A 23,374-nucleotide genomic window follows, 5' to 3' on the forward strand; every position below is an offset into this window, starting at 1 on the left:
ATAATGCCAAAATAAGAACATATTCCAGTGATTGGGTAATTTACATAAACAATGGCATGAGAGTATTTCACTAAGTAGACAAAATTGACCAGTTCACTGAGGGTTCCAATATTGACTCAAGCCTCTTGCACCTTGCCAGCCCAGGTAAGGTATGTATTTAAATTATGGCAAAACTAACTATCTTGATGCTCTATTTTTGTCTAACAACTATCCAAACCTATACCCCACCTCATTTCAAAGTGATTTTTATAAAGCAAATCTACTTGCACCACACTGCCATTCGAAATTCTTTAATGACTTCACAATTGCTGGATCAGTCCTCTGATGAACACCAAAACCCTTGAAATGGCTAAAACATGTGCAGATCTTAGCTCCTAATTACTTCTGTAACATTTTTCTTGTGCTAATCTGAATGTCTCCATTTCTTTAGTTGGGAGACCTCCCAGAGAAGCCTTAGGGAACAGAAAAGGGCTGAGCAATGCTTACCTCACTGCCTATCAGCATTGTGAGCTCAAACAGGCTGTTTAACCTTTTAAAATCTCATTTTATTCTTCTGTGAAGGGGACATAGTATCTATTTTGAAAAGTTGCTGAAAAGATTAAAGAAGATAATTTTATAACCCTCTAATAATAATTATCATTTTAATGAACCATTAGCTATGAATTATTTAATTATTTAATGGCTATCCCCAATGCTGTTACAAGCAACTAACAATATGAAACATGACTGTCTTATCTGCCATTTTGCACCTATGTTCCATTTAGTACTTAGAACACAGACAATAATATATCATATAATTATTTGTTAAATATAAAATAAATCAATAAACATATAAAGAATTTAGCATGGTCTCTGGCACATATTAGGCACACAACAAATATTAGCCCAACTACAGACTGAGTGTGTCCCCAAAAAAGTCATATGTTGAAATCTAATCCCCAATGTGATGTTTGGTTGTAGGACTTTGGGAGGCGATTAGGGACCTTTGTGAGGGATCCACCCTCATGAATGAGATTAGTCCTTCTTAAAGAGACCCCAGAGAGCTCCTTGTCCCTTCAGCCACATGAAGACACTGCAGGAAGACAGCCATCAATAAAGCAGGAAGTAGGACCTTACTAGACACCTAATGTTGGACTTCCCAGCCTCCAGAACTATGATAAATAAGTTTCTGTTGTTTAAAGCCACCTACTGGATGGTCTTTTTGTTTTAGAAGCCTGAACGGACTAAAACAATCTCCTTTCCTCCCTTCAGAGCAAATTCCTCAAGACGCTCTCTCTAGCCTTAGTCTTCTCTCATATGAAGGTCTCCAGATGTGTCACCCGCAACAAAAATGTGAGACCAATACCACTGTTTCCAGTTTATGGAAGTAAAAGCTGGGCACAGATGGGTCATGTGACTTAAGTAAAAAGGACAGAATAAAAATGAGCACTTCAGGCTTAATATCTAATACCCTTCCCCCTATATTTCACTGGCATTGATTGCACTGACATAGGCAACTTCAACAGTCCTCGACTGGCTTCTTCCTCAGGGTCAAAGGCCCTTCTTTCATCAGAGGTCTGAAACAGACCCTACAGTTCCTAAGGCAGTGATAAGTGGAAAAGGGAGACGCATACAGTCTTATTTTTATGACAACAGGAAAAAAAAATTCTGTACAATAACAAACTTTGAAAATCACAGGAATACATTTTAGAATATTCCCTTACATTATTTTAAGGACAGCATTATTTTAATAGTTAGCTTTCATAGATTTCAACACATAGGCACATACACACTGACCCCACCACCACACACAACCCCCTGGATCAACAGTTTAAGAAGAATTTTTCTTCAGTGATTTCTTAGTTTTCCAGCTTACTCAAAGCCATGTTAACAGTTCAAAGCTTGACAAATGCATCAAAATGTATATACATTCACCACCAAATACTCAAATTTAAGATAGTTACCTGATCATTTCTTCCATTTAAAAATGTTTATAAAATAAATATATACCCAAATTATTTCAAATTTACCAAACGCGAACAACCTATTAATAGGGAGTCAGCAGAACTCATTTGCACTTTGGGGACATTTTCTTAGCCAATTGAATACAGCACCAATATTGAGTATTTAGAATCTAGAAACTCATAGAATGAAATGACCTACTGAGAAGTTCTCCTGTCAGCCCCATCAAAAGATTGTGGCTTGTGTTGTAATCACTCCAGTGACCAGATCATGCAGCTGCAGCCAATATGTCTCATTGTTGGGACACTGACATTCATAAGGACCTTCCATCGGGCTGAAATTTCTAACTTCTGCATAAATATCCTCTTTATTCTCCTGAAGCCAGAGAGAAGAAATCTTCATGAAGGCCACACATACCAAAGAGTAGTGCAGATTTGTTGAATGTCTTTAAAAAAGAATAAGTTATATTCTTAACTCTAGGCTAAAATTCAAATTGCAATTTAAAAATTCAAACTCACCCTCCAACTATTATGTCAAGGGCCTCTTGTTCATAATAAAGGTCTTTTGTTATTAGCTTTCTTCTCCCTGTGAACAATCCTGTGACATACTTTTGTTCTCATTTTAAAGCTATAAAATTTGCCTGGTGATTGTCAAAGTTACAGGATACCAATTTATGAAGTATACATACATAAATGCTAGAACAATCTTTGGTCTTAGTTCTGCCTCTAACTAATTAGGGACACTAGCTATCTGATTCATAAATGGTTTCTACCATTGTCTTCTAAAATACAAGCTTTTAGCTGAATCAGAACTAAATTTCAATAATATCTCTGCCATTTACTACACCGATGTTCAAAAAGGACATAAGAGCACCATTTCTCAGAGCTCTCCTGGAAAATAAATATCACAATTAAGGCATCTTACACTGTGTCTGGAACACAGTTTGTATTGAGTAAATATGAATTCCATTCCTTTAGTTCCATTTTGCATTAAGGAATCTGTACCCTTTCAATCACTGTTGTTAATTGGTAAACAGAGGGAGGATTGTGTAGTTTCTCCTACAGCACAGGATTCATTAAAGGTTTAGTGAAAAAGAGAATAGAAACTATCAAATTAAATAGGATTTGCTGATGGCATTGATGTATCCTATCTATACAAATCAGGTAAGTGTAAGTGAGAAGTCTCTCCTCTAGATCAATTTCTGTTTTCGTAAACTCACACAATAGTCAGGCATGATAAACTCTGATGGGAACTTAACTGACATATTCCCATTCGGAGGCATGCCAGAAATCCTCTGCTAAAAGACCTCAGGGGAAAATAAATTGTTACTTAATGGCAATAATTCTCTATGAAGAAAAGTTGGAATTTTAAGTGGATTTTGAAAATAAACATATTGAAGCAATTAACTATGTGGTAAAACTCGCAAAAGGAACACAAATAAAAGCTAGTTTGTCATACTATTCTGGGAAAGGTGTTACTGACAAACAGTTTAGCTCAGAACATCCTTAAAGTTTACGGACCCACAAAAGTTAGACATTCTGTAACGACGTAAACTGCATAAGGCATCATTGTGTATATTCACCCTCCTAGACATCGGAAATTCAAGCAGCGTGGACCTCATACACTGAGAAAACTTGCTGGAGACGTGCATCATAAATTCCCAGAACTGATGCACATTTCCCTGGTGCCTGATTGCATGCAGGCTGATATAACAAAACACCACAGACCAGGTGGCTTAAAAACAGAAATTTCATTCTGACAATTTTAGAAGCTGGGAAATTCTAGTTCAAGGTACAGGCCAGTTTGGTTCCATTCGCTGGTGAGGACCCCTTGCAGATGGCTAACTGTGTCCACATGGCGGGGAGAATTTTGATCTCTCACTTTTCTTATAAGTACACAGATGCATCATAGCGCCCCCTTCCTTATAATCTCATCTGACCCTATTTACCTTTCAAAGGCTCCAACTCCAAACACCATCACACTGAGAGATGAGCTTCAATAATTAAATGTGTCCAGGACACACACATTCAGTCCATAACACTTGGTATTATACAAATCAAAAACATCAATATCTTAGCAACCGCCAACTCTTTAGGAAATTAAAAATCAACAGGGATATAAACAACAACCCCATAACACTCTGATAAGTTCAGCAAGACACTTTTTTTATCAATTTTGATTTCTGCTTGGTAATCCAAATTATCTTAGCCTTTTAGCTGTTTCAGAATTTGCCACAAGAATAAAAAGAAATGTTCTTTGAATATAGAAAAAAATAATGATCCTGGATATCATATTAGAATATAAAAATATAAACATTTTCATAGTGTTGATCAAGACATAGCACAAGTTGATGTGATTTAAAGCAACACTTTGTGTTCATGAATTTCATATCGGGGCTCAAGTTATTTAGATAAAACTAAGTCACACAGATGAACTGTGGACCCATCTTCAAGAAATAAGACCCATGAGGACCCAGTAAAAATCATACAAATACTGTATTTCAGGGACCTATGTCTCTCCCCTTACTCTTACCTCTCTCCCTACCCTTTCTTAAGTCTTCCTCTGGCATACAATGTAGTTCTAATAACCTGAAAGGACTAACTCAAACAAATAGGAATTTTATCTTTATGTATTGTAAAAAGCAGGAGCTACACAATCTTTATGTACACACCAACACATGCACACACAAGTATATGCATAGGAAACACACTCACCACACATACTCAGAAACACCCATTTGAAGAATGATAGCTAACATATTTACATTTACTGCCAGGGACATAATATCGTAGTAAGTATTTTACATAAATTTCATTTAAAAGCTCAAAAAGTATAACTATGCGGTAGATAAAATTAGTCTGTTTACAAATGGCAAAACTGAGAGATAAAATCTGTGGTTAAAGGTGAGAAGATGAAAACTCCAGGCCTTGTACTGATGCCAGCGCTGGGATTCAGAGCAGCTCTAGCTGAACGGATTGAGAGCATCGGGATAAGGGATCCAGCCTTCCCCTTACTTACTCCTTATCTCCAGCCTAAGTGTGTGCCAAAGGCAAGCATATAAATGAAGCAAAACCTTTGTCAGGTAATTTTTAGGGCATTCTGAAATTTGACAATATAATCCCACCAGTAGAAAAGATATCAGAACAGAATGCTTATCTGTGATTTTCACCCTACCTTCTGAAGCATATAAATTAGTTCTTTTCTGCTCATTAAAAGTGTGCTAAAAATACATACTAATTTCCATAGCATTGTATAGGCTTCCATGGGACTCAGGCCCTGTTATTAGGTGAGTGACTCAAAAATGTTTACTGACTGAGTGAACAAATGAATAGAATGGTGTGTTGTTTTTTTTACTTCAGAAATTCCTCTTTTCTAGGCTTACTAGGAAGATACCGTTACTTCGTTACCAATAAAAGAGCAGCAAAAGTAAGTGGCATTGATGTTGGTGGAATCCACGAAGAGGAATGAATAGAAATCTTTAGTAGCTTTTCACTTCAAAAGCAGAAGAGATGCAAATCTTGGGGCGGGGGGCGCGTAGAATGAAGCATTCACTCATTACTAAATGGACCCGGCATTTAGTGCTGGGAACTGGAGTAACGTGTTGTATGCATATTTATAAAATGCCAAGAATAGCCTCAGTACCTAAGTACTTAAAAGACTTTTTTTTTTTATCATAAAACAAAATAAGGGGAAAAGAACGCACTTCATCCCCTCCTCCCCTGCCCCCCGGCAAAATCCAGGTCACACTGGAGCGATATCCCTGAGATTCTGCCTCCTTTTCTGAAGGCTGGCTGAGGGCGCAGGGAGCTGCAGGAGCTCCAGACTGTCAAATGGGCAGACACATCAAAATTCCCGAGGCAGAGCTCCGCAGCCTTGTGACTTGATGTGAGCAACACCTGCTTTCAGCCCTGACCAGGAGGTTTAAGGGGGATTCAAACCTGACGTAGCTCCTTGTCCAATTTACAAACTGCTAGCCTAGCGCATCAGTGCAAAGCCTCGGGGATCGGCACCAAGATTTATGAATCCCAAGGGCTGGCCTGGCTCTCCGCTTCCCTGGGATAGTAAGAACATGCCCACGGAAAAGTGAAGACGGATCACCTTCTTCATAATCCTTTCTGTCATGGGTATCTATCCTGTTTACTTCTGCAGTCTGTGTTTGTTTTCAGAATGCACAGACATTTCCCCCCCCACAAAGTAGCCAAGGACTTACAGTTAATAGGAATCTATAATAATTATTAGACTAAAGAGAGACTAAAGCAGAACAATCTGCACATGTCAATTAAACGAAACATACATGATCTTAATGGCTTTACGAGTCCTTTTAATTGCTATTGTATCTGGAGGTTTGGCTCTGATAAAGTCAATAGAGGATTTCCATTGGTCTATGAAGATTTTCAGAGCTCACAGTATCTAGCAATTTCCAGATTGTATTAATGCCACGAGTGCCCCCAATATATTTTGTCCATTTTCAAGAGTGGATAGAAATAATCTGATAACTCTAGCATATCTGTGGGTCTAGATCCTGTTTAGGCATTTAAGGTCTCAAAGGACATCTCTGTCTTTCGATGACGTTGCCGAAGTTGGTTCCCCTTTGACTCTAGAGGGGGGTCCTCTCTGACTCTACGTCTGCTTCTGGCCAGGAAAAGCCTCTGATTTGAGGTCACAGTGTGTCCTGATGCCATCTTCTTACTCTCCCAGGACACACTGCCTGGTTTCCATTCCCAGTCCCCTGTGCCCAGCCCCAAGGTCTTGTGTCTCCTAACTGAGCCTGGATTTCAGCCCCTGCTAGACTCACTAAAAGAGTTAGATTGGCTATATATTATACACTAGAGGCCCAGTGCATGAATTCGTCAGATGGGGCCTGACCGGCCTTTCCTGATTGGGGCCCATGGGGCCAGGCTGGCTGAGGGGAGGATCCCTGAGTGGTTGGTGGGCTGCTCCCAACCCCTGGTTGAACTCTGGTCGAACTCCCAGTCAAGAGGGACAATTTGCATATTGCCCTTTCATTATATAGGATAATGGCTACAGAACACCTTTCGCTCAAGGAGATATGCTTTAATGAAAGCAATGCAAACAGATTTTTTCTCCCCAAATATGCTTATTTGCAGAACTTACTATAAAAAATAGCTATCTAGATGAATTAGTAAAGATGAAAATATAGTTTACTGCTCTTTGTTTATACTAAACTTTCTGTCTCACATAATAAAGCCATGCTTTGTTTTATCCTATACCAAAATAATATTAGGTAGAAACGGGGCCAAATCTCACAAAATATTGCTATAATTGTAATAATAATAGGGAGCTCATCCAAGCAGATACCCCAATGGTGATTAGTACTCATTTTCATAGTTCTTCCACTATTTTTCTTCTCTTCCACAAAAGCCATTGGTCATTTGGGCAATAGCTAAAATATTTACATGTGTTCTTTCAGAATTAGAGGGACCTCACTTAATTGACAATGCAATGCATCATATTGATTAACCATGATTTAACTGATAGTGCAATGTATATTTTAGCATAGCTTATTGCTTCTTTTTAACTGTCAACATAAAGTTCTTACTTTACGTTGGAATCCCATTCTTCAAGAAAGACATTATGTAGTTAAACATTTGTCTAGTATTCAGCAAGTTTAATTTTTTAAATAGTGAATATAAAGGATTAGCTCTACAGAATTTTTCCTTACTGAGCAATACCATGATTCAGTTATCTGTAGTATATCAATACTGCAAATTGACTCATAACAGAAGTTTAATAATAGAGCAGAAATACCTGTATCCTGTACACAGATATCTTAATCAGAGATATCAATAATTTATTATCAAGTTTCAGTACAAAAAAAGAAAAGTACACTGAGTGGCGAGATTATTATGATCTCTGAACACATGTAATCTGGCCACTCAGTGTATGTGTGTGTGTGTGTGTATATATATATATTAGAGTCCCAGTACATGAATTTGTGCATGGATGGGGTCCAGCCAGCCTGGCCAGGGGAAGGGAACACGGGTGGTTGACCAGCCTGCCTGCTGGTCGAACTCCTGGTCGAGGGGACAATTTGCATATTAGCCTTTTATTATATAAGATATTCACTGAATGACAGATTATTATGATCTCTGAACACATAATAATCTGGCCACTCAGTGTGTATCCTTTCAATTGAATTAAGGTCACAATTTCTTATTAAAAAGTATTTATATATAAATAATTAAACCCCTTTACCTTATAAATATCCAAGAATCCACACTGGTGATCGAATCTGGTGTAGAGCTCGTTCAGCATGCTGATCACTTGCATGGGGGTGCACTGAGCGCAGACGGCCGTGAAGCCAACGATGTCCGAAAAGAGCATGGTGACGTCATCAAACTTTCTGGCCTGCACTTGCTGTCCTTGCCACAGTTGCTGGGCTACATCACCGGGAAAAATAGAGTATAGAAGATCCACTGTTTTCTTTTTCTCCTCTTCCAGGGCCTGGTGAGTTCTTTCCAAAGTCGCCTTTAACTTATCCATCCTCTTCTTCAAGCCATCTTGGGCCTTAGCCTGCTCACCAACCAAAATGACATCTCGGGTGGCATCATGGATGGGGATGTCTGAGAGATGCAGTCCCCGGCCCATGAGTTCATCCAGCTTGTCCACACATGGAGAGCCCAAAAATAAAATGGAATTTGATTCTGGGACATGGATCATTTGTCCTTTGACTTCCATCACCTGCAAAATTAACATGGGATTTTAATCAGTGTTTTTCACATAACAGATTCAAAAGAAAATGCAATTATTATCTGAAGAGCAAAAGCAAGAAATGCTTTATTAGCCATACTGACTTTCTGCACTCATTCAAGCAAATTTATATAATATTTACATCCAGTGTAAAATTTATGGTTCTGAATCCAAACATTTGTTATTGTCTTCTACTTGGCCACAAATGATAAAACGAAATCTGAGGTCAAGGAGAAATGAAATAGGAAAATATTGTCATTCAAAATGAAATTAAACCCAGGTACATAATGAAACTGGTTCATGAGCCAGTTCAAAACCTTTTAATCTTCTTAATAATACCAGAATAACTAAATTTAATTGTTATTAAAATAACACTCGGAGAATAAGTCCAGGAGATTAAAATGAATCAAAATAATTGTTTGGCCTTATGTACATCATGTTTCCGCCAGCTACATTTCTTTGAATATATAGTAGTCTTTGCATTGACTATATTAATGGACAATTCACTTAGTCTTAAAAATAAAAATTTAAATAGTGAATATAAAGTTAAACTAGATACAACAAAGAAATTAATTTAATATAAAGTATCTGAAAGTCTATCATTTAAATTTATCCCTTCTTCTTGTGCTTTTTGATGAATTTAGGGAGTTGATTCTTAATGGAAAACTTAGTGAACACAGGCTTATGCCATCTTAGCTTGGTGCCCACTTAGAGGGAATAAGCACCCTAGGAAAGGAATATGGACTTACACTCTGGCTATCTACATATAGCTGCTGGAGTTAAATTAAAGTATCTCAGAACACCTGGACAGGAAGGTGGTTGCATTTACATGGAAAGAACAGCCTAAGTTGACCAACCAAGTGTGTATGTCAGTTACACACACGTCATTTTCCACTACCATGAATATACTCAATAAATTTATTTTTCTTTATTATTCATAGCATAAAGTACTTAGGCTAGTTGATGAAACAAGAGGCAAAGAAGATATGGGGTAAAACTATAGAGATCTGGATTTCAAAGTCTGCAACTATGATTTACTTTGTTCCCTCTGTACCAATCACCAAGACCTAATCTACATAAAGAAATAAAATTGAATTCTTGCTTGATGTTATAATTTCTATGGGATAAAATGTTCACTTTGTCTCACGCAGTTTCTTCTAGTGTTTGGTGTTTCATTGTTTTATACATAATACTCTCATTTATTAATTGACGTATTTATTGTTCTCTATTTACTAGTACAGCTCTGAATGATAACCATAAGAAGAAGAAATAAAGTTCTGTTTTTAAAGAATATGGGGGTGGGGAGAGAGCCATATCTATACAGCACTGAGAATAGTATAAACAGGACACTTTCAATTCAAGGCAAATTTTTAAAAGACTGCACACTATGGTCCGAAAACAAAGAAAATAATTGTTCTAAAAAGTATTTCCAGATTGTTTTATAATGCCTGATTTGCTTTTGGATGGAGGAGGTGCTATTAATTAAATATAAATTCCCATTGTTGGAATATTAAAGACATGATAAGAAAGATATACATCATATACAACTTTATAGTAAAATATTTGTATATTAATATTTTATTAAGAATTAAGGTAAAAGCAAACCTCTGATGTTAAAAGAATTTAGACTTCTACTGGTGTCTGTTGCCCCTTTCTTTCTCCTATTTTCTTCTGATCACTTTCTTCTTCATCTTTCTTTCTCCTTCCTTCTCCCCTTTGTTCTTTAGACTTCCTTTTTTTTTTTTTTTTTTTTTTTTGGCATTCCTGCTTCATTAAGTCTCTCATCACTGGTTTTCCTCTTTAGTTCTCCCTTTTTCTTTTCCTTCACTTTTCTTCCTATGTATCAACCTCCACATTCCCCATCACAAATGGTTCTTTCTGCTTTTTTGTTATTTAGTATGGAATTAGTATATGAGTACATGCATAAATAATATTAGATGGCATTTGCTATATGTAATAAATAAGTGTTATCTCAGGGAGCTTGATCTGCCACCTGAAGCAGCATTAACTAGGACCAGTGGGAGCCCCAGAACATGAAATAAACCAAGCAGGTGAAAACAGCACTATATACGCTCTGAAAATTACACTGTCATTGCAACTACAGCCTACAAAAGTAGGACAGGCCCTGCATGCCAAACCTAAACAGTGTGGTTGTCAGTTAAAATAAAAAAATTTAAATAGGATCTAGTGTCTTATAATACAACTAGAGATCCCAGTGCATGAAATTTGTGCACGGGGGGAGTTGTCCCTCAGCCCAGCCTGCACCCTCTCCAATCTGGGACCCCTTGAGGGATGTCTGACTTCCCGGTGGGATCAGGCCTAAACGGGCAGTCGGACATCCCTCTGATAACCCAGGATTGCTGGCTCCCAACTGCTTGCCTGCCTGCCTTCCTTATTGCCCCTAACTATTTCTGCCTGCCAGCCTGATCACCGCCTAACCATTCCCTGCCACCTTGATTGATGCCTAACTGCTCCCCTATCAGACTGTTTGCCCCTAAATGCCCTCCCCTGCAGGCCTGGTTCCCCCCAACTGCTCTCCCCTGCAGGCCTGGTTCCCTCCCTACTGCCCTCCCCTATAAGCCTGGTTTCCCCCAACTGCTCTCCCCTGCAGGCCTGGGTCCCTCCCTACTGCCCTCCACTGCAGCCCTGGGTCCCCTCCAACTGCCCTTCCCTACAGGCCCGGTCACACCCTACTTCCCTTCCCTGCAGGCTTGATTACCCCCAACTGCCCTCCCTTGCAGGCCTGGTCCATCCCATGTCCTCCCCTGCTGGCTATCTTGTGGTGGCCATCTTGTGTCCACATGGGGGCAGGACCTTTGACCACATGGGGGAAGCCATCTTGTGTGTTGGATTGATGGTCAATCGGCATATTACTCTTTTATTAGATAGGATAGAGGCCTGGTACATGGGTGGGGGTCAGCTGGGCCCTGAAGGGTGTCACAGATCAGGGTGGGGTTCCCTTGGGGTGTGGGGAAGCCTGGGCAAGGGGCTGTGGTTGTTTGCAAGCTGGCCACACCATCCCAGGGCGACTCAAGTGGAGGCCCTGGTATCTGGGAGTTTACTTATCTTCTACAATTTTATTAGATAAGATAGCCAAACTGTCCAGGATATAATAGAAAACCAAACACATTAAAAAAAAAAGACTCAGGAAAATCATATCTTCAATAAGAGAAGGCAATCAATTGATGCCAATACTGAAATGAATCTAATATTGAAATTATGTGTCAAGAATTTTAAAGAAGCTATCATAAAATGATTTGACAAGCAGTTACACATTCTTTTGAAAATAATAAAAAATGAGAAAATCAGAAAGTAATAGAAGATATCAAAATAACCGAATTGAAGTTATAAAACTGAAAAATACAACTACAATAGAAAACTTACTGGGTAGTCTCGAAAATAGAGATGACACAGTGAATTTGAGGATAGTTCAATACAATTTACTCAATCTGAATGGACTGACAATAAACTGCAGGACAATAACAAAAAGAACTACCATTTATATCATAGGAGTCTCAGAAGGAAAGAAGAAAGAATAGGGTTGAAAAAGCATTTGAAGAAATAATGGCTGCAAATGGCTCACATTTGATGAAAGATATAAACACATATATTCAATAAGCTATATGAACCTCAAATAGGGTAAACTCAAAGAAATTCACTTCAAGCCACAAAATAATTAAACTTCTAAAATCTAAATTCAAAGAAAATATTTCCAAGGCAGCCAGAGAGAAATGGTATATTACTTACTAGTACATGAAATTCGTGCACTGAGGAGGTGGGGGGAAAGAAGGGCAGATCCTTCAGCTTGGCCTGCACCCTCTTGAAGTCCAGGACCCCTTGGGGGATGTCCTTAGCACCAGGTGAGAGAGGCTCCCACCAAGGCTGCTGTGCTCGCCAGCTCTGAGCCTGGCTTCTGACTGAGCTGCACTTCCCCTGTGGGAGCACACTGACCACCAGGGGGCAGCTCATGCGTTGATCATCAGCCTTCTGATGGTCAGTGAGCATCATAGTGACCAGTAGTTCCACCATTCGGTCAATTTGCATATTAGCCCTTTATTATATAGAATAATTTGAATGACAGTAGATTTCTCATCTGAAACTATGTAGGACAGAAGAATACTGAAGAAAGATCTTTAAACAGAAAGAAAATGAGGAAAAGAAATTTAGGACATCAGGAAGGGGAAAAGAACAGAAATACTAGAAATTCAGGTAAATGTAATAGATTGTCCTTCTCCTCATGAGGTGTCTACATCATATTTGGTGATTGGAACAAAATTATAACACCACCTGATCCTTACCATAAATATACTAAAAAAAAAATGAAGCAGAGAGAAATCACACATACACACACACACACACACACACACACACACACGAAGTGGATATGAAGACAGAGACATTGATTGGTTGGATTGATGTAACAATAGCATGCCAGTAGTCACCAGAAGCGAGAAAGTCAAGGAACAGATTCTTCTCCAAATTCTTCAGAGAGACCAGGGCTCTATCCACACTTTGATTTCATATTCTAACATACAGAACTGTGAAAGAATGCATTCCTTCTTAGTTTACACTGCAAACTTTGTATTAATTTTTAACAGCAGCCACAGGAAACTAATACAGATGAAAACAATAAAATAAACTAATTGACATATATATAAGATGATCCATCCCAAAGTAGCAGAATATAACATTTTTTTTCAAGACACTATGAAAAAAATTGGCTTTTATCTTAGTATACCATAACCTGGGCCACCTTAAAAAACAACACATTTAAAAAACTATACAGAATATGTTCTCTGATTACATGGAATAAAACTAGAAATCAATAACCATAGGACATATTCACAATAGTAAAAATTAAAAACACTCAAGATGTGGTGTAAAGGGTGAATGGTTAGGCCAAATGTAGAGAGCTAGTTAGCAATAGGAAGAAATACATAGGCACAATTTTACCTGTATTTGTAGGGAATTATGCTGAGTGAAAAATTGCTTTAGAAGGGCTTCTTTTCCTTGCTTGCTTATTTATTTTTATCATTCATTTGTTTGTTTTAAAGCTTAGAATTATCAAAAAAAGGTATTTTAAAACAAAATCAATATTCTCTGAAAGAGAATTAGTATTTTAACACTTCAACCTAATATCTACATTTATAATAGCCACAGGTTTTTTTAATCAGCAAAAATATTTTTACTCTAGCAAAAATCTTTCATTAGATTCTCTTTTTTAAAGGGAAATGCAAAAATACTTCACTCATGTACACTAAATATAATTTAAAAGAAAATTAAAGTATTCACTCATTTAGTCATCTGTTTTATAAACAGTTGCTTAACATATACAACCTGCCAGTACTATGCTAAGCACTGTAAATGTATAGGAACTTAAACAGATCTGCTGCTTTTTTACTGAATTGAAAAGGAAACTCAATAGTCAAGTGCATGTGTTGCTGGAGGGATATTAACATCTGAGGCTAATTGCCTTTGTCGAGATAATTAAAATTCATATTGTTTATTGCTAATGTCAGCAAAGAAGCTCAAAAATATAACACTTCAGAGTTTTCTCTTTCTGTGCCTGCTTTATTTGCCCCTGTGTTAGTACTCAGTTTTGTTACAGGTGGAAGTGGAGTTCTTGGGATGCCGCAAGGAAATGAATTTCCTGAGGCCCTCATGGGAAGATGGGATTTCATGGGACCTTTATTGATGGTGTAAAGTTAAGGGGGTTTCTCTCCAAGGTCCTATTTCTGTCCACCCCACCATGAAAGACATCCAATCTTGTCTTCAGCAAGACCAGAATTAAGGCCCCTGCCCGTAGCTTCTGCTTCACATTAAGTCCAGTCTAGTCCAACATCCTGCCATGGGCCATGCCGTTAGGGCCATGTGGCTATGGAGAGAGAATGCAGGACACAGGCACAAGCACGGGTTACCAAGCAAGAGAGAGCAACGGAGAACAAGAGAGAGGAACTCTTCCTGAGGATTTTACCCAGGAGCTTCTGCAAACTAACCAATTAATGTCTCAAGAGTTTGCATGTCTCTGATGGGGTCCCCACAGAGCCAATCCATTGTTTCCCAGGCTAAACTGACCATCCCTGCACAGCATTGACTTCTGCTGAGCATGTGCCTACCTCTCCCTTCACCCCCAACAACCCAGTATGGGATGGGGAAGTGGAGGGGTGTTAACCCCTTTGGGAGAGGAATGCCCCATGAAGCTGTAGCTTTCTGGTGAAGTTTCCCAGGTGACCATGCTTACAGTGTCCAACTTCCCTTTGCTTGCTTTCCTTTATAATGTTAATAACTGTCTAGTTACAATAAGAAGAGTTTCCTTGCTATTCTTTAAATCTCAGAAATTAATCCTGAAATACATTTGAATTCTGTTTTGACAGATAAGCCAGTAAACTACACAACCAAGTCAACTTCATGTTGCGTGATTAGATAGATGCCACTTTTCTTTCTAAATCACAGCAGGATTCAGGTAATATTTTAAAGAAAAATAGGTTTATGCTTTAGAGCTGAAAGAAATATATCAGCAAATGTTTTGGCATCCCATTGTGCAGAGGGGAACAAATGAAATGCTTATGTTTCGCTTTTAGATTCCTTATTCATTTTTCTTATCAAGCATTACATTTCACACTACGCAAGAAATATTAAATTGATATGCAACTTTTAACACTTTGCATACACAGACTGCATGCACTTTTCCCAGAGGGTGACCATGACTTTATTGTTCATCACAGTCACACAATCAATACGTCACACACATTCAAAAATAGCCCTGAAAGTCATTCTTCTTTAACACAGCAGTTGGCCTTTGCCATGACACTGTCGCTCACACATCCCACAGGAAAGTGTGGTTATATTCCTACATATCCAGTTTATAAAACTTCACTTCCAAAGGTATAATAAGGTTCTGGAACTACCACTAAAATATGCTGCAAAGACAGAACACGGTACCTTCTCTTCAAGGGAATATTACAAAAGTGATTCTAAACAAAGCACTAACACATGGTTATATCATTGTTACTATGAATGAGGTACCCTCATAGTCACAGAGAGTTACTAGTATTTTGGATGAGTGAAAAGCAATGGGCACTCTGAACCAGCCAATTGACCACGATAATGTTCTGAGTCAAAAACCACCTTCAATTGTCTAATGATGTACTATTTATACATGTGTGTGCTGTGGGCATGTGCACTTATGTTGAAATATTTGTTCTCCCATACCTCATTTTATTCTTGTGAATCAGGAATAGGACAGAAGATTGGGGGTGGCTATTTAATATATTGCTTAATAATAAAACCAGTATTTTTTTTTTCATTTTGACTGCGATGCATTAAATATTTAAAAGAAATAACCAGAGTTTGTGCTTAAACCCCAGTTGGCAAAGCCCATTGCTATAAAGAGAGGATGCAGGCTATTAGATAAATAGAGTTAAGGATATTGGAGTGAAGTAGAAATGAAAATTTTCTAATGAAATAATAAAGTAGTTGCTTAGTCCAAGGCACATACCATGATTAAAGAAATTCAGAGAGCTACAAAACCTGGTTTTTATGTAGAGGACTGAATTCTCATACTTAGGATTGTCATTCAATAAACTTTTTTATGTGGTGATGAAGATATCATTAGTGTAACTGAAGGACCAAATTTTATTTTATTTTCATTTATTTAAATTAAAATGAATACAGCCACATATAGCTTCTGGCTAATGTATTGGAGAGCACAGCTCTCCAAGTAAAATTTTGGCTCCAATATACAATCCACCATTTAGTCTAGGTATTCTTTTTCATTTGATTATGGATAAGAAATGGAAGAATATTTGAGTCACACAGATATGTTTTTGTTTTTAGCAATGTCACATAGAAGGTTTGAGAAAATATTATGGGTAGGAACTTTACTCAGTACAAAAGATAGAGTTGAGTTTAGAAAAGTCATGGTCTCTGCCCTCATGAATATTACATTCTAACAAATTATATTCTAATATATACATTCTATTTTTTTAAATGGATAGGTTATGAAGAGCTGATGGACCCTGCTGCTGTATAACAAATAGATTCTGACTTAAAAAAAAATTTTTTTGAGGCACTGGTTATCCCTTAAAGAGGTAGGAAAGGTATCCAAGGATACCTCCACATGCACACCCCAGAAAAATAAATGACCAAATCAAAGCAAACAAAGACACCAAAAGTCTCCCTTCGTCTGGATTCCTGGCAGGGCAGAGAGAAGTCAGGTCTCCTTGAGAGCCATGTGGAGAGGATACTGCTGTCAGGATTCTGAGACACGGGACATGTGTAAGGAAGGATAAGGAGTCTCATCAGAGAGTCTTGAGCTGACGCTCCCCCCTCAAATAAGGCTGGAGTGGGCCTTGGTCACTGGCATCTAAAATTTTCCCAACTTCAGCCTAGACAGCATGGTTCAGTTGTTGAGCGTCAACCTATGAACCAGGAGGTCATGGTTCAATCCCCAGTCAGGGCACATGCTCAGGTTTCAGGCTCGATCCCCAGTGAGGGGCGTGCAGGAGGCAGCCGATCGATGATTCTCTCTCATGTCCTCTCCCTTCCTCTCTGGAATCAACAACAACAAAAAATATTCTAAAGAATAAACAAAACTTTTCCATCTTCAGCTCTCCAGACTCTCGATATGATTAAGATCAAGCAATGGATACAAACAAAGAAGCAATGAACACAAGATTTAGATTTCCAAAAACTGTATACGTTGGGATTATCATGTTTAGAATCTAGGGCAGCTGCATACTGGGCGATGGTAAGTTTAGACTTGTGAGCACGCAAAACAGAGTTCATTTTTGTACTATTATTTATTAATCATTGAGTTATTTTCCATATGAACAACTGTAAACTTACTCTTATCAGTACTTATCAGTCATAAAGACAAACAAGCAACAAGAGACTATAAGGAATTACCAGGTATTAAAAACTTGAAATATATTATAATGGAAATGGTAATAGTATTCACCTCAAACAGTTGATATGATTTAAATATAAGCAGGCCTGTGTACCATGTTGAGCACACTATCTGGCAAAAATTAGCTTTCAATAACTGATAAATAACCTCATTATGGATTCTGAACCGACCTCAAATCTCTGGAGTCAGAACCTCCTGTCGCTGAGCTCATAAACGGTTTTTTAAATAAGACCTATATGTGATTCTGAGAATTGGCTGGACTTGGGAACTACTGTCTCCAACATCATTTTGTCCAATTCACCTATCTCATAAATGTAAATGAAGAAAATGAGGCATTGGGAAAACAATTTGTCATAAGCAAAATTGGTAAAAGGGCAAAGACTGGAGCCAGATCTCTCAACATACACAGCTCCACTCTAGATGGTTCATTGTCAGAAAATGAGGCTTGAATAAAATAAAAAGCAGAATGTGAAGTTCACTGATGGCTTGGAGCTAGGACATGAACAAGTCGATCAAATAGTCTATAAATATTATATATTAATCAAAGGGGAACCACTGGCACACTACTGCATTTTATTGAGAGGAATTATGTTTACTTTGTTATCCAATTCTGAGCTTTGAGTTTCTGTGAGCATCCTTAATGTTTGCCAAAGGTCGGTTTGACAAATAAAACCTACTTGAGATCCAATATCTCTTAATTACCCCTTGGATTTGCTCAGCACGTACAATTTTCAGAGCATTGCCAGTATTGCATTGTTGCATTTTGTCTTCCTGATGTCATAAGGAGCATACAATCAAGGTCACTGTAACTGGGAAAGCTAAGACTAGTTGCCAGAGATCACACAGTACAGAGGCCTGACTGGAGCCTGGGCTGCCTGATCTGGTGTTCGCTCCATACTTGGTGTGGGGCATTAAATTAGTGACAGCTTAGGAACTAACAATGATCTCAGTTTTAAAGACTAGTTCCATCCCTTGGCTGGCAGAGTAACCAGAGGCCGATCACATGGCCTCTCAGGGCCTTAGCAGCCTCATCTGTAAGGTTGGGACACTGATAGTTCTAATGGAATAGCATTAGGATAATGTTTAAATGAGACAAAACATACAAAAAACATATGAATACTCTCAATAATCAATTATTGCTGTTATTAAATCCTAGTGGCCTAGTGCACAAATTCATGCACATTGAAAGTAAATCAATTAGAAGAAATATTTAAAATTGCTATTCACCCTTACTCTATAATAGAAGTGTCAACCAAATTCACAATGGACAATGACATGCATGTGTCTGACGCCAGAGAGAGCTTTATATGTGTTCCACAGGCGTGAGTCAACTTAGCCTTTTATAGATATAGAATAAACTTCCTTAATTAGGCCTGCTTTCTGATTCAGTTAAACTTTTTCCAGCCCAGTGAAGCACCGCAACTTCTCTTTCAGGTAATTGTTAGCAACACAGCAGTAAATAACAACATGAAGCAGATTATTATTGCAGGTCATTCAGGGAGAACAAAGGGTAAAATACTTAACTGCAGCAGTGTTTGACTATATTCTGTGCAGTGAGAAATCCTGAAGTCATTTTCAAGGTCCATTATTTCTTACTTTTTTTCAGTTGGGTCAAGTTTCTAAGCTTTCTAAATCTCCTGGTTTTGGCTAATGAAAAGAAAATAGGATTCCATCTAGTCCCCTATCTACCTACTCCAGGAGCTCTGTGAGGATCAAATGAGATGAGGCACGGAAAAACGCTTCACAGACATTTGGTTAAAGTGTAAATGTTTGCACCTGGCTATAAAGCAAGTCGTGTTTTGGGGCTGAAGAAACTCCAAAGAGGCTAGTCACAAGGGAGAAGAAGTTGGGTTTTGCTACATCACGTAATAACCTGGCACCCACAGGCACCATTTCCGGGCTGAGCTGGGCTGTGGGCCACATTTTGCACCATAGAGTTTTGACATAATTGGCTGCAATCAGGTGGGCTGTCACTCCGGGGTGGTGGCAGGGCCTGTGTCCCACTTAGGGGAATCTGAGTGTTGTTTTGTGGGCACCAGGTTCATGGTGCTGTTTCTCTGTAAATGTCCAGTGTGCATCCTGGCAGTTCCTGCGTTGAGTGTTTGCCCCCTGGTTGTCAATGTACATCATAGCGACAGGTCGGATGGGTGGAGGGATACTTAGTATATTAGCCATATATAAATAGATTATGACAATGATAACTATGATTTAGCTGGTGCTAGAGAGTTAGTACAAATAGGAAGTGATAATCATGTAATTGTGTTGAAAAATTATGATTATAATACATTTCATGAAACTATATTGAATAGGCATGAGATATAGGTTAAAATACATTCCTTAGTTCACTGTAGCATTTTCAGAAACAGTGAAAAACTGGAAAGAAATTATAAATAAACTTTTACTTAAATGAGTTATGCTCCTTCAATTTTTTAAGTTTCATAAACCATACAAAGTGCTACAATAATCAAAATATCACAACGAAAGTTAACTTTGCTTTGGCACACACCATCAAAAGTTCTTTGTAAACACTGCCATCAACATGAACAATGTGTAAGAATTCTTTGCAGAGGTAAAGGTAATATCATTCAATCAAAGAGCATGCCTTGGAGGCTCTCCAGGAGAGAGAAAAGAACCGGAGTTATTGGGACATGTCAAGGGAAGTGTTCCAAGATGAGTGAAGGAAATCTCAAAGGCCCAAAGAGAAAAGAGGGCATAGCACATTTAGGGCACTGAAGGAGGTCCAATCTGATGACTGCAGAGAGCAAAAGGGGGTTAACCAGGGACAAGTCAGGTCAAGGACATGTGACTGAGTTCTGACCATTGAAATGTGAGCTTAGGCCATGCAATTCTCCAGTCCTTTCACTCTTTGCTCTGCAACCATGGAAGTCACATGTCAAATATGGGGACATCAGAATTAGTCTACTGTCTAAGAAATCTTTTGCACTAGGGTTGCTCAGAAAAGACATCTAACCTCCCTCAAACCTGTGATGTGAGAAAGGAACAAATCTTTACTGTGTTAAGGAATTGAAATTTAAAGATTGTTTGTTACAGCAACTAGCATTATTTACCTTCACTAAACACATCAGGTCTTGGTAAAAGATTATTATCTTCCATCTCCATCACACACTTGAGAAATGGTCTAGACCAGTGGTTGGCAAACTCATTAGTCAACAGAGCCAAATATCAACAGTATAACTATTGAAATTTCTTTTGAGAGCCAAATTTTTTTAAACTTAGACTTCTTCTAATGCCACTTCTTCAAAGCAGACTCACCCAGGCCGTGGTATTTTGTGGAAGAGCCACACTCAGGGGCCAAAGAGCCGTATGTGGTATGAAAGCTGAAGTTTGCCGACCATGGGTCTAGACCACATGTGTCAAACACAAGGCCCGCGGGCCAAATCCAGCCCGCCAGGCCTTGCAATGTGGCCCGCACCGCGCTGTCATCACTGCACTCCGCTGTCAGTTTATGACATTGTCAGTTTATGACTGTTCAGTAAACCATTCGGCCCGCGATTTAGGCTGGATTTTAGATTTTGGCCCCTTCTCTGATTGAGTTCGACACCCCTAGTCTAGACCAACACCTCCTCCATGCTAGGATCCCATTGAAAATAATTCATCACAATTCTTTCCCATCCAATCTGAATGCATTCACTGTCATACCAATTACTATCATTCCTATTTTAAAATTCTATGTCACCTGTGAATGAAGGGAAGAGACCTGAGATTGATACATAGTTCAATCTATAAGCCTGAATTCCAACTTTCCCTTGATTTACAGATATATTGTTAGTTTTATGCTTATTAAATATAAATCATCATGAATTATAACAATATCAATTTTTTATCTCCCTGAAACTAGATTACAGGTGCATTTTTCATTCCAGTAAGATGGTGCCAAAGCCTTTCAAGTATAGTGCAAATAGTCTAAATGCCTTTTTAGACCTAAATGTTCACAAACTGTATAAATTCATACATTATTTGGGGGATATTGAAGAAATATTCCCTCTAAAAATGAAAATACTCAGGGCAAACTATGGATTAAAAACTTTATTCCTTTTTATGTTTATGTTTATATATATTCTCTGATTTAATTTTACAATAACCCAGTTAGTATGAGCAAGTTTAAGAATGGAAACTGAAAAAAAAAAAGTTAATTTCAGTTAAAAAGTGTACGGCTGAGGAAACATACAAGGTGGGGGACTGGAACATGGACATGTCCTTTTTTCACTATCACCAACAAAGGGACTTTTAAAAATTGTGTATGTACACACATCTTATGGGAAATCTCTTATATGAAACACAAGAATCTCAGCACTGTCATTTAATGTTTGACTGTTTTCCTTGTAGATGGCAAGACCAAACTTGGACTCCACATCTTTAAAATGAGACGACAAATAAACCTACACAGTAGAATTGCTATCTAGATACATATTTGTTAATATTTACAATGTACTTAGAATACTTACTGGTATACAGTAAAGATATATTTATTAACTAAAAACTGCCTGGCTTACAGTGGGTTATAAGTAGTTTTAGAACCCTTTAGGTCCTCATCTACTATTGTTCTGAATATGTTTAAGATTTAATTACAATAATCTATGGCTGAATTAGTTTGCTAGGGCTACCATAACAAAGTACCATAAACTGAGTGACTTGAACAACAGAAATTTATTGTGTCATAGTTCTGGAAGCCAGAAGCCTGAGATAAAGATGTTGGTATGACCATGCTCCCTCTCAATGCCTGTGCAAGCTTCTGGTTGCGCCTCAGCTTCTGCAGCACAAGCCAATCTTCATATCTGGTTCTCCCTGAGTGCAAGTCAGTATCTGTGTCAAATTTTTTTTTTATTATTATAAATAAGGACACCCCAGTGATGTTGGATTAAGGACCCTAATGGCGTCATTTTACCTTAATTACTTCTTTAAAGACACTACTTCCAAATAAGGTCACATTCTAATACTGGGACTCCACCAATACCACCTTTTTGGATGACACAATTCAACCCATAATACGAACTTTCCTAGACAGTATGTTGCCCTGATTATGGCAGTGTTTTACCTGTTACATGTCAGCTCTGATTCCAAGGTTCATTAATAAAGTGCTCAGAAGCAGTAAATCTATCTACTCATCTAATATTGTACCCCCATCATGCTTTATTCCTCTTATCATGTTTATTTTTGTCCCTAGCACTACCATACAATTTTATTACTTTTCCTTGTTTATGTCTATCTTGATATTAGGACACAAGATCAATAAGTGTAGAGATTTCTATTTGTTCCTTGCTGTGTTTTATACCATGTGAAATAGTACATTCCATATAGCAGACACTCTATAAATATTAACTGGGTGATTAAGTAAATCTATATGAAGGTACTCATGCATAAGTATATAAATATTATTAACTAAAGAAAGAATTGACAAATGACATCTTTCATCTTACTTTAGATCTCTGATTTCTTTTTCTTTTTTTTAATATATTTTGTTGATTTTTTACAGAGAGGAAGAGAGAGGGATAGAGAGTTGGAAACATAGATGAGGGAGAAACATCGGTCAGCTGCCTCTTGCACATCCCCAGCAACCAAGGTACATGCCCTTGACTGGAATCAAACCTGGGACCTTTCAATCCACAGGATGATGCTCTATCTACTGAGCCAAACCGGTTTTGGCGATCTCTGATTTCTTAATGAACCAACTCCCCCTTTTCCTTTGAACATACTAAAACATCTATCTATATAAAAGCCTAAGTGACTGTCGCAACTGAACGGACCACTGAACAGGCTACGTGGGGTAACCAGGCCAGCAGGGGGTTAGTGAGG

General features: G+C 38.2%; 1 protein-coding gene across 1 annotated transcript in view; it reads right to left on the minus strand.

Moving 5' to 3' along the window:
• Positions 1 to 23,374, minus strand: part of GUCY1A2 (guanylate cyclase 1 soluble subunit alpha 2) — a 261,179-nt gene that overhangs the window by 92,367 nt on the left and 145,438 nt on the right. The window contains exon 5 of the mRNA XM_084895150.1: positions 8,158 to 8,643. Coding sequence (XP_084751276.1) covers positions 8,158 to 8,643 — 486 coding nt within the window. The remainder of the gene's footprint in view (positions 1 to 8,157; positions 8,644 to 23,374) is intronic.

The sequence above is a fragment of the Pipistrellus hanaki genome, assembly GCF_964339955.1.
Source record: "Pipistrellus hanaki genome assembly, chromosome: 9".
NCBI lineage: Eukaryota > Metazoa > Chordata > Mammalia > Chiroptera > Vespertilionidae > Pipistrellus > Pipistrellus hanaki.